Genomic DNA, 12,698 nt, shown 5'->3' with positions numbered 1-12,698 from the left:
GGTGATGTTTTATTGAGATGCTGTTAGAACTTGTACTTGAAGCTCAAGGCTTTCTTTCATGACTTGCCTGGGGATCCTCACCCAGGACTGTGACTTTTCCTCCTCCATCGCCCTTCCACTAAGACACAGACTCAGCCTCTTCACTGCCTACCTTTACATCACTTGTTATTTGCTGCACCAACATTCCTTCAAGTCACTGTAGTATAAAGTATACTTTTTATTTTTTAATGATACTCTTCTGCATTTTCTCTATAACTAAAGATGAGAATGATACTACAGCTTGGACAAAATGCTATAGAAAACAAAAGATCCCACCCTTTAAAACTTTCATCATGAAACAGTTGAAACATACATAAAAGTAGTGAGAAGAAACTAATATACCTGCCACATACCATCATTCACCTTCAACATTCTCAATATTTCCCCAATTTTATTTCATCTGTAATCCTTACTTCTTGTTTTTTTTCTTTTCTGGAATAATCTAAAATAAATCCCAGGCATCATATTCATTTCACCTGTCAAATAAGAAGGACTTTAAAAGTGTATATGACCACAATATGATGATCGCCTAACAAAATTAGCAATAGTTCCTTAATGTTATCAAACATCCAGGTTGTATTCAATCTTTGAGTATCTAAAAAAGTATTCAATCTTTGAGTATCTAAAATATACACACACACACACACACACACACACACACACATATATATATATGACTTTAAAAACTCTCTCATGAGCAAGAAAAAGAGAGATGGACTTAGAACATTTGTTAGAGAAGGCATCGTTACTCAGCTCAGCTTGTCTTCTTTCCAAGTTAGAGCTTTAAAAAGGAAACAGAAGCCAGAGATAGTGCTTTCAGGAATTTTAAACAAATTCAGCTGTTCAGATGTAGAACATTTTTGTCTTTGGACACTGATGGGGGCTCATAGAAATTCCCTATTGCCTCAAGGGGCCTCAGATCAACCTTTTCTTTCCCTTCCAAGCCACACTTAAGAAACAACACAAAGTACTTCATAATTGCACACATAACACATGCTTCTAGAAATACTTTAATGTGCACAGAAACAAGGGGAAGAAAATGAGCATCAGCTACCATCCTAGGACCATAGCGAATTCACCTTGACGTGTTGGTATATATTGATCGAGACTTCATATCTCTGGGATGATACCGTGCATATTTTGAAAACTGCTTTTTTCTTGTTCAGCTCAGGGACCCTTTTCCTGTGTCAGTTCATGTACTTGTGCCTTGACATCTTAAAGGGTATCAATTATAGGGATAAGCTAATTAGTTTAACCACTTGTTCTTGAATGATTTTTTCTTGTCATCGTAAGCAGTGTAGGCAAGAACATGTGTGTAACTTAATATTTCATGTCAAAGTTCATGGGAGAAGAACTCTCTTTGCTGCCATCCATCTTCGTTTCCCACTCATTCTCTTCCCTTGCAATGTGACCACAGCCCCCTTGGCTCTCTTGAAATCTCTCTGGCTTGGCAGCAGATACCCCAGTCTGAAATACCACACTCTCCTCTCCTGTCACATCTCCTCCAGTGCTTCCAGCAACAAATTTTGCAGCCAAACCCAAGCTTGCCTAACCCCATGGTCTGTGTTCTCCTTCCTACGCTGAGTTGCCTCTTTTTTACATAGCAAAGGTTGTCAAACTTTTTACGTAAACGGCCGCGTAGTAAATATTTTAGACTCTGTGGGCCATTAAGTCTCTCTTGCAACTTTGAGTTGTAGCAAGAAAGCAGCCATAAATGAAAGAGCTGTGTTCCAATAAGATGTTACTTATGGACACTTACATTTGAATTTTATATAATATTCACATGTCATGAAATATTATTCTTTTGATTTTTTTTAACCATTACAAATCTAAAAACCATTTTTAATTCATGGGCCATGCAAAAAACAGGTGGTGGGTTTTGATCGCAGGTGAGCCATAGTTTGCCAGCCTTGCTTCATAGGATCCTTATATCCTAGAATGGTTAGATATGCACATATTTGCCTCTTTGCTTTTTCTTTCCTTGAACAATTCAGCTTGGACCCCAAACATGTATGCCCAAACACGTTGAGAGAGGTTGCGGTAACTACATTTCCCCATCACCTTAGTTTTGAGATGAGATTCTAATGTCTTTTAATGGTGCTCTGGGCACTTGCCTGGCTGGCTAGCCTTGTTTTTGACTCTGAACTTAGACCAAATTGAGAACTCTAGACCTGTGGTGACAATCCAATTACTGTGCTCGTAGGATTGGAAGGAACATGTCAGGGCGGGGGACTGGAACAGGAGGGGAAGGTGCCAGGGTCCCTACTTGGCCTGGAGTCTGAGGGGCAGGGCTCAAAGAGGCCTCAGGGGTTGATGACATTCTGGCTTCATTCAACTATAATGGGATTAAATCAGCTTTAAGCTTAGGAATGCAAATACTGCTTAGAACCTTGACTCTGGAGAACATGTGGTGAGAGTTGCAAACCAGCATCTTAAAGGCAAAGTTTCAGAATAAAATCCATTTGGAATACAGATGATCTGCGTACAAAAATAAACTGAATTTAAAAGTGATTTCCTTTTGTGATTTGCAGGGGGAATTTAATCATTATTTGTAGCAATTAGAAACTAGCTAAGGGGAATTACTGAAGTAGGGTGGGGTATTACTGAAGTAGGATTGAGAATTAGTGAAGTGAACCCTTGCAAGATGAAACTTAAGATAAAATACTCTTTGAGAAGATGTTCCCTAAGAAGGTGGTAGCCTTAATTTTTAAAAATACTTTTTTGCTGAAGTTTACGTACAGAAAAGTGAACACATTGTAGGCCTGCAAATTGATGAATTTTCACCAACTGAACACACTTGTGGAACTAACTTCTGAATTAAGACACAGGACACTTCTTGTAAATATTAAGAACTCCTTATTTGCAGAGGAGAATGGGAGTAGGGACCCAGCTGGAAGGGATGGCTAGAAACAGTGTCTCGAAACTGGGTTTGCTTAGGAAGCACAGTTTTATGTGAGATGCGTTGGATAGAACAATGAGAATTATGAGGTGTGGGTGCCACGTGGAGCTGTGCAGCTGTGGGTTCAGACTCTATTTGGGTCTAACTTTGCCTCCAGCAGTGTCTCCCTGTGTGACTGTAGGCAAGATTCTTCACTGGCCGACATCTCTGCAGTTGTGAGATGGTCTTCTCCATGAAGACAGCAGCCGTCCTGCTCACTGTTAGGCTCTCAGGACCTGATACAGTGTCTGCCACGCAGGAAGCCCAAAACAAGATTTTTTTTTAAATAAATAAAATAATCAATAAATAATACATACAGTCCTTAGAAGATGCTCAATAATGTAAATAAAAGTCACAAAATGACCCATCGATCAAGTAGTGCCACATTTGTGACTATATCCCCCAGGAAAATTGTTTCATGTAAAAATAACTTCTATACATGTGTATATGCACATATATTTTATATATAAAATAACACTTGTTAATTATGGTGAATTACTGGAACTAACTCAGTGGCTGCTCAAAGGACTCAAAACAGTGGGGAATGGCTGGGCAATTATGAATTGTTGAAACAATGGCAAGCTATTGAGCTAAAATCTGGCAAGCATGTAGACTATGTTGAAAATAAAAATTTTTCTAAATTGAAAAAAAGTTTAAAAGATATACACAAGTGTATATTTATTAGAGAATGAAAAGTGAATAATATTTGGGGTGATAAAGTTGAGAGATGGCTATGCTTTTCCTCTATCAAGTGGCTTAAGATTGTTTTGAATTGATTCTCTTTCCCCGCAAGAGAAAGAAACGAAATGAAGCACCCAACCCCCCCAGCACCCCCACAAGCCAGACGTGGAATCAGTCATCCGAGCAGGGCCTGCTCTTGCTGTGGTGTCCTTGCTAGGCTGTGGAAGGGTTGCTGAGAGAAGGCGCGGGCAGGAGATGAATTGCTGAGAAATGTGATTTCCTAATCACCTAAGTGTGTTAGATTCGCAGCAGAAACAATTTCCTTAATGATTAAATTGGCTGCTGCCAGCACAGGTCCTTTGCCCAAAACTCCTTCCAGAAGGATGACATTTAGATGTATTCTCCGTCCCTGGCTGATGACTGCCATGGGTTCATATTTTTGAAAAAAAAAAAATGAGGGTTTTATCAGCATTTTGAAGTAAGCTACCTCAGTCAAAGCCCAGATAACCTAAAATGTGTAATAATAATAATTAGAGTCATAATTTCATCATAGTTTTATATTGTGCTCTGTCATTCTGGAGGGGCTTTCTCATAAGATAATCAAGAGAGTGTTCCCAAAAGTACAGCGTTTTGTCGGAGTACAGGCACACTTTACTGCTGGGTGGTTGTCATTTCCATCTGGTGCTTACAAGCTCCCTGTGAGGAAGGTAGGGCAGTTCTCATTTCAGTTTCTCAAACAGGGGAGGAGCCCAGGAGGACCAGCCATTTCAGCTGAGTGAAGATGGCTATGCAGAGGGCAGGGCTATCACAGCGACACAGAGGGGGCACCTGGTCCAGCAGTGAGTCAGGCCATCAAAGATGTTCAGGAGGAGGTTGGAGACGGTCGAAGTGGGTGAGAGCCGGTCTTTCCAGATAAATAGAGTAGCACAGAGTGTGTCTGAAGAGAGAGAGAGAATAAAGAGTGGGGGATCTGTTGGGATGAGATGGGATGAGAATTGAGGCTAAAATGAAATGGGGGGACTTCCTATGGGACAGCCCTCAGCTCTCCAGAAGGTGGAATGGACTAGGACACCTCATCTCTAAGCCCTCCCTCTTGCCTGCCTCTGTGCCTTTGCTGTGGATGACACCATTGCCTTTACAAGATGAAGTCTCCCTTCCCTCCCTCTCTCTCTCTGTGTGCACCCTGAGGGCCTGGGGAAGGCATCCTTTCTGTAAAAACAGTGGAAAGGGGAGAGAGAGAAGAGAAATCAAGTTATTGAGACCTGAGAGGTTCTGGGATTGAAGGTTCATTAATTCCAGTCTGATTTAAGTCCTAAAGGGTCACTCGGTGCATCGCTCACGATGCTATCTCAACTCACTCTTATAACGCCTCTGTATGGCAAAATACCACTGAAAACCCTCTTCTGTTTTTCCCCTAGAGGCTCTTTTAGGGAGAATCTCTCTCTTTAGGTGAAATTCCACTGAAATCAAGCCCATCAGCCTTCCACACACATTATGTGACCTATCACGGCCCCGCTGTGGGCACATGAGACACACCGTCTGAAGGTGATCTGTCCTGTCTATATAGGGTATTGCTCTAATCCAGACTGGAGCTCCTCCCCTGACCCCCTTCTCCTAGCTCCATATTTAGCCATCTGCTGAAGACTGTGCATGTCATCAGGTTTCATCATCCGTCTTTGCTGCTGTGGAGTAGTGCAGAGGTTTACGTTCTTGTATACGTGTGGCAGGCAATAAGGCTTTCTTCTTTGGCCTCAGTTTCGATAGAAACTAATTGAGAGAGTTAATCTTGACCAGTCACTTTACGCTTTGGGAACCTGAGGCCTTGAGAACTGACACGATGTGCCTCGTAGGGCCACAGCTGGCTGGGAATGAAGGTCACTTGACTGAGTGGAGCCCTTTTCTCCAGTCTGAATCTTTGTAGCTCTCTGAGCAGCAAAAGGCAGACACAAATTTCTTTGTCCGTATCATATTCTTATTTTTATGCTACAAGAATATATTTTTCGTAGCCTATACGTATTGTAGTCGTGGCTGGGTATAAGACACACAGAGCACTCTTTGCCATAGAAACCTCTTTAATGCTACTTCAGATTCCTCACTTACAATTAATAATGTTTATCATTATATTTAGTAATTACTATTTAACAGTGATATTAGTAATGAGGACTATTGTGTATTTTCTACCTGCTGACTGTGTACTTACAGTATGTTTACTTTATGTACTACGTTAAGGATTTTATACATCTGAGCACACTTAATACTCTCAACAACTCTGTGTTATAGATATTATCATATCACATTTTACAGAGAGGGAGACTGAGGCTTAGGGAGGTTAAGAAACTTCTAAGGTAGTCATTTGTCAGCCCAGATGCAATTCCAGATCTACCTGACTTTATAGTCTGTGTTCTTAACAATTTTGCCCCAGTGACTTCCTTTTGTCAATATTTACTCAGGAAACTTGGCTTTACTCAATATCTTAGAAGAAATTTTTTTTCATAACTGAAAGCCTGACTACGTGCATGTTTTTCCTGCTACATTAGGGTCAAAATCAAACTTAAAACATGTCTTAATGGGCCTTAGCGCTGGACTAAGTAACAAAGGGTCACAAAAGCTTCATTTAAGTCATCTGTATGTAAAAGGAGCTGAAGCCTGAGACCCAAATGAGCTCCCAAGGGGACCTTGTTCAAAGGTCTGGTGACAAAGAGGTGTCCAGGACCACTGTGTATGAGAGAGACTGGATGTGAGTCTTCAGAGAGACTCCAGGCAAATGTTTGACACCCCAACCCCTTCGCTTGGACATTCAATATTTGGTATTTTAAATAAATAGTAAAATATGGTGCCTGCTCATAGATCCCATGTCCCAGGTTCTGTGCTGTTAGACTCTCCACATACTGAATTGTTATAGTAATTTCATCAAGAAGATGCTTTTCTTGTTTTTCCATTTTTATGAGGAAACCAAGGCTCAGAGAGGTTAAGTAACTTGACCAAGGCCACTCAGCTTATATGTGGTAAAAAAATGAATACATGAAAATCCTGTGAATTATTTATTTAACTCATTTGCAAAGGCTATTATGTCTAATTAAACAGACTGTGGGTTGACAAAGATAAAAATGTCTTGGAGGGGAATGTCCAGATTTAGAGGAGTGTTTTTTAAAAATTATGTTTTGAAGCAGACATATAGGTCTGTTTTACATTACTTTACATGTGACATGTCAGGAAGATTGCCAGTGGGGGAGGTTAAAAGCCCAGATTGTATTAATAACCTTTACTTTGAAATTTGGTCTGAAAGACATTTCCTTTGTCTGAAGCTGGGCTGGCCTTGTGATGACATCCCTTGGCAGACGGGGACACCAGCTCCACGACTGATCTCATCAAGTCTGGAGCTCTTCCACCTGCAGTGAATGAGAATTTACTTAACTCTTTCATGAAATTCAGATTTCGTCATGTTTATGTGGTTCTGTTCAAGTGACAAGCACTGAATATGGTTGCTTTTAAGCAAGTTGTTTTGTTTAACCAGGAGCTTAGCAGAGTTCCTGATACATAGGTAGCTGTCCAGAAAAGAAATAATTTTATCCCCACAACATCTCTGAGAAGTAGCTCCTAAATTTACAACAATCTTGCAGATTCGTAAACTGAGGCTTGGAGATCAAGCAATGTGCTCAAAGCTGTGTTGTTGTACAGGTGATGGAGTCTGATTTCAGATGCAGAAAATGCCAAGGACATTGCTCTTTCTGTTACACCTGTAGTCAGTTTTTTGAAAAAACCTCAAGGGAAAAACCACAGCAAATTTTTAGAGTTCTGGTGATTTCTTCTCTCTGACCTCAGCACATAAACCAAGGACTGGCTGATTAATCGATAAATGAGGGGAAGTGTTTATAGTATGTGTGGCTTGTCACACTGCTCTTTCTTGCCGTTCCCAAAGTGGCTGGGATCCACTAGAAACTGAAGCAGCCAAGACCGCTGTCAGCCACGGTCCCCACTTCTCGGTGCAGAAGCTGACAGAGAGCTGTTTGAACACGTCTCATTCACACAGCAGGTTGCTGTTGAGGTCTTTTTCATGTTGCCACCAGAGCAGTCGCTGGTGTTTTTACCGCTAGGCTGACTTTAGAGATCAGATCAGCTTCTGCTTCTTGACTGGGTGGGGTTGTGGGTGTAAGTGCTGGGGTATAATAGGTCCAAGCTTTCACTGCCGGGATAAGGGTGAGTTAGACAAGTGGGGTCGGACGGCTCCACTGAGGAGGCCCCCCTGTTTAATCAGTTTTCCAGTGATGAAGCTGCCCATCATCAAGAAAGGGAAAAAAGACTCAATTTCTCCCCTTCTCTTTCTGTTCCAGTTGAAGACTAGCCTTTGGAGGTTTCCAGAGTAGATCGTGCATCTCCTTTGGATGGACCGGGCAAAGTGACATTCTGCAAACTGCTGTCAGAGGTCCTGAGAACACACAAGCCCATCTGGCTTTCATTCCCTGTGTTGAATGGCATTTGCCCCAGCAGCCCACTGAGGGCTCTTTCCCTCGGGATTCTGAACTGTAACTAGGAACCCAGGCTGAAAAGATGCTGAGTTCCATCAAGTGTGTGTTGGTGGGAGACTCTGCAGTGGGGAAAACCTCTCTGTTGGTGCGCTTCACCTCAGAGACCTTCCCGGAGGCCTACAGGCCCACGGTGTATGAGAATACAGGCGTGGACGTCTTCATGGACGGCATCCAGATCAGCCTGGGGCTCTGGGACACAGCCGGCAACGATGCCTTCAGGAGTATCCGGCCCTTGTCCTACCAGCAGGCGGACGTGGTACTGATGTGCTACTCCGTGGCCAACCATAACTCCTTCCTGAACCTGAAAAACAAGTGGATCGGTGAAGTCAGGAGCAACCTGCCCTGCACCCCTGTGCTGGTGGTGGCCACCCAGACTGACCAGCGGGAGGTGGGGCCCCACAGGGCCTCCTGCGTCAATGCCATAGAAGGAAAGAGACTGGCCCAGGATGTGAGAGCTAAGGGCTACCTGGAGTGCTCAGCCCTCAGCAATCGGGGGGTACAGCAGGTATTTGAGTGTGCCGTCCGAACTGCTGTCAACCAAGCCAGGAGACGCAACAGAAGGAGGTTCTTCTCCATTAATGAATGCAAGATCCTCTAAACCCCGAAGACTTTACCCAACACTCATTTCCTCTGCCCAAAGACTAACTGAGACAGGGAGAGCCTGCAAGCCAGCAAGGATTGATACTCTTTCTGGATACAGCAGCGTTTCCTTCCTGAAAAGTGTTTCCTTTCGGATACAATTGATGAGACTTGGCTACTGGATGTTTTTACAAAATACACTCTACAAATGGACTCTTTGCCCTTGCCAACTAGACGATGCCTTGAGCAACTGTAATGAATACTCCATCTTCAACTAAAAAAACCAAAGTGGTCTCCATAATTTTGGACAATGAAGTGAGTTTTCCAAAGCATTCTGTATTTAAAGACATTTTATTTAAATAATAACAAAATGAATAGCTCTTGGATATAATTAGTTTTTACACTTGGAAAGTCTTCCTACCTACTCACAAACACCAGCTGATGTGTGAGTGAAATGAGCTTACTGGGCTGTGCCATGCCTGCAGTGGTACTGTTTTCACCTGAAGTAGTCATTTTGTTGAGACCACTTGCCTGCTAGATTTTACTAGGTAATCAAATTTTAAAACAACCGTCAACTGATTCTTGCAACTAATTTCCCACCCACTGTTTATTCAGAGTTGTACATAAAATACATGTCAATGCAGTAAGATACTTTGATACTGCCTACTGACTTTAAACAGCTGTCATATGTCTCTGTGATTATTTTTTTTAAAAGCATTTATTTATGGTATAGCCTTTCACCTAATGAACTCCAATTATGCACTAACTAGTCCCGTCTCATTCACCAAAACAGACTGAAGGAAACATCTTTCAGGTAGAGATCAGACTGCTCTAAGTGATAGCAGCAGAGCTTGGAGCAGACGCGAGGACGTCTCACTTTCACTTTGGGGACCGTTGCACTTCGCCAGCGTCTTCTGACCCTGGGACTCCTAGCTGGTTGTAGGTCTTGTGAAAGACCAGACTCGGTTTTCTGTGATGGCAATTCAGCAAATTTGTTGTTTGAACTCTAACCTGAGCTGGCATGGCAACATAATTTATTAATTTTAGGATCTAATCAGAATCATTGGGAAGATATCTAGGTGTCTATGTATCTGTGTCAGGGAATAAAGGTGGAATTTGTAACTTTTACTAATTTCATGAATATGAAACACCGGAGCAGAAAAAATCACAAATTTCAAGCACAGGGAACAGGAAAACTGTACAGCAATTGCTTAGATAATAAAAGTTATCAGGAGAGATACTGAGTAAATAGGAACACCGCCCACCCCCATTCTATCTAATAGCTTAAAAGCAATGGCACTGATCATGTTAAAGTTGAGAACAGAGGACTATGTCGCTTCAGAAATGGCAAAAGCTGGAACCCAGGTGTTTCGTTTACTCACCCAATCAAATGAAACCTAGAACCACTCTGAATCACGTTTATTACAGCTCATGGTGGTTAGGGTGTAACACGCCATCACACACCAATGGTGAGCAGTTGGCGTAATGACTATGATTAGACTTTTGTTATGTGGTCAGTTCTTTATAGCGCTAATCAATGTCAAAATCAAACGTGTGCTTGTCTCCACATTGCCTTCTCTTTCTCCTCTTCGCTCATCGACATCCAATAAAGGGGCTGGGACCTGGGTCTTCGTCTCTGGGGCCCGGGTTCCCTGGGGCTGACATAGCTGCCTTCACCCTGACATCTCCAGCTCTCCAGGCCCACAGCTCATCCTCTCCTCAGTATCACCTGTGTGCCTTAATTTGCGAGCTACCATATCCAGCTCTCCATGCCGGGCAGCCAGAGGGTTGGAGGGCTTCTAAGCTGGCCAGGAAGGTGAGGCGATGGGAGTTCATCTCCGCAGTGTCCCTGTTGACCCTCCTCCTCTTCTCCATCAATCGCCAGCGGTCTTAAGGAACATGTGCAGGTTTTCCTTCAGGGTCAGTCTTTAGGGTGGAGGGTATTTAACACAATAGCAGGAATCAATTTCTAATCATTACAACTGGCTTTCCCCAAGCTTTTCTTTCTTTCTTGTTGAAGGGAGATTGGTTGGCGGGTGTTGGGGGATAGGGGGCCAGGATCTGAAAATGGGAAGGCCTGGTTACCTGATTCTAAGAGAGGGGAGAGGAGGTGATTCCATGGCAGAAGTGGTATTACCAGGGAAGGCCAGAGAGGGCGAGGCCAGGTGACTTTGCCTTCACCTGGGCAGACACACAGGTGAGCCATCTGCCTGTTGGCTGGAGCCAAGCTTAAAGGCCCCCTCTGAGAACCCTTACACCTAAGAATAGGAATCCACATGTAAACTCTCCCCAGTGATAGGAACTGGCATAAATTGAAGCCAGTCAGCATCCCTCTCCCTTATTAGACTACAGTTCTTGAAGGCAGAGCCACCTCCTGTTCATTTCAGTGTCCCCAGGGCCCAGCTCAGGGAAAGAAAGGTAGCTAAACAAAGTCGTGTTGAATTGAATTGGAGAGAAAGTCAAGAATTGGACGGATGTGCTGCAAAGCGGTTACAGGAAGGAAGCAGACCCTCACCAGCTGTGCAGGGGTAAGAAGTGAAAATAGGCCATTTTCTTGGAATCCATGCAGTTTATGCTCTACATGACTGTGTATTTCTTTCTCCTGCTTAGATGCAGGCATATGCTTCTTACACTTCAAAACTTGCAGTACCTTTTTTGTGGACTATTGTATGTTGATTCTTAACCATCTCGCGTAGCAACATTAAATATGCTCTTGTTTACATTAAGGAGTTGGTTGAGTGGTTGAGTAATTCATCCTATTCTGTTCTACTTTATACTGACTATCTAAATACAGTGGCACAAGCTAGTGTGATGAAATTAGGCTGACAAGAAAGCAGAGAGCATCGCAATGGTTATAGTTTGTTGAGAGCTTGGATGTGCCAGGCCCTGTGCTAAGCACTTGAGTGTGTGTGTGATCTCACCACGTGGTGTGTAGGTAGCCACACTGTGAGTACCATATTGCACAGGAAACTGAACGTTGACCGGCAAGTCCAAGGCCAGACAGTAGGTGAGTGGCTGCACCAGGAGTCTTGAGCGGGTCTGTTGGACTCCAAAGCTCTGCTCAAAACCACTGTGCCCCACTTCCTCCCAGAGCAGCCCGACCATGTGGTTTTGCCACATCCGATCTCATGTAACCTTATAGGTCCCAACCCTACCAGTCAAGTGGCCTGTATTTTAAAAATTGCTTTTAATAAAATATTTCAATTCTTTGTCCTTCCCCCCTTTTATTTTTCTTCCTAGCAATGAGAAGGGGACCTAAGTTACAGAGCACCATCGTTTGCAAAGGTGTTTGCTCTAACCCTTGGCTTTTCGGTATAATTTCATAGGTTGATTACATATGAATTGGCAGAGATGCAATACATCATGCTGTGATGCTTCGAAAAGCTTGGAAAATAGTCTCTTTTTCTTATCTCACTACTTTTCCATCCCTCAGGTCTCAGGTATTTCCTTTGAATGAGGGAGTGACTGGGAGAGGAGAGCCTGGTTCTTTCTGTTTAAAGATCTGGTACTAGGGAAGGGCACTTCACCCATCATGGGATGGGATGGAAGGAGTCCCGCTTGCCATGCCTGTTGGGTTGTGATACCACAGAGGGGACTGGGCATCTGTGAGTGTTCATCCCCGAAGCTGAGAAGGCTCTCCTATGGATTGAGTCAGATCAGAACAACTCGAGGGTAGGTAGGGCCCTATTTCTCCTCAGTCTGTATCTCTTCTGATAAAAGAAAGATGCATACACACTCTCCAAGATCTTCAGCAGTTTTTCAACAGAAAAGATAAAATAAACCACAGAAATTACTTGTGATGTAAAGTTCCTAAAGAGCACTCGAGTCACCCTAAAGTCCACATTAATTTTTGTGGTCGATTCTAAAATACATCCTGACATGGAACTTAACACTTAATGGACAGACATGATGAGGCAGTAAGAGTCTAGACAGCT

At 43.0% G+C, this 12,698-nt stretch overlaps 1 protein-coding gene across 2 annotated transcripts in view; it reads left to right on the top strand.

Moving 5' to 3' along the window:
• The window catches only part of RHOH (ras homolog family member H), a 37,850-nt gene extending 25,926 nt beyond the window's left edge, over positions 1 to 11,924 (top strand). For both annotated transcript variants that reach the window (XM_072973868.1, XM_072973867.1), the window contains exon 3: positions 7,990 to 11,924. In XM_072973868.1, the coding sequence (XP_072829969.1) occupies positions 8,207 to 8,782 (576 nt within the window). In that variant the 5' untranslated portion in view covers positions 7,990 to 8,206 and the 3' untranslated portion in view covers positions 8,783 to 11,924. The remainder of the gene's footprint in view (positions 1 to 7,989) is intronic.
• Positions 11,925 to 12,698: the final 774 nt, after the last annotated feature.

This window comes from Vicugna pacos, chromosome 2 (genome assembly GCF_048564905.1).
Source record: "Vicugna pacos chromosome 2, VicPac4, whole genome shotgun sequence".
Classification (NCBI taxonomy): domain Eukaryota; kingdom Metazoa; phylum Chordata; class Mammalia; order Artiodactyla; family Camelidae; genus Vicugna; species Vicugna pacos.
The sequence above is the reverse complement of the archived record's forward strand: the minus strand, read 5'-3'. Positions and strand labels throughout refer to the sequence as shown.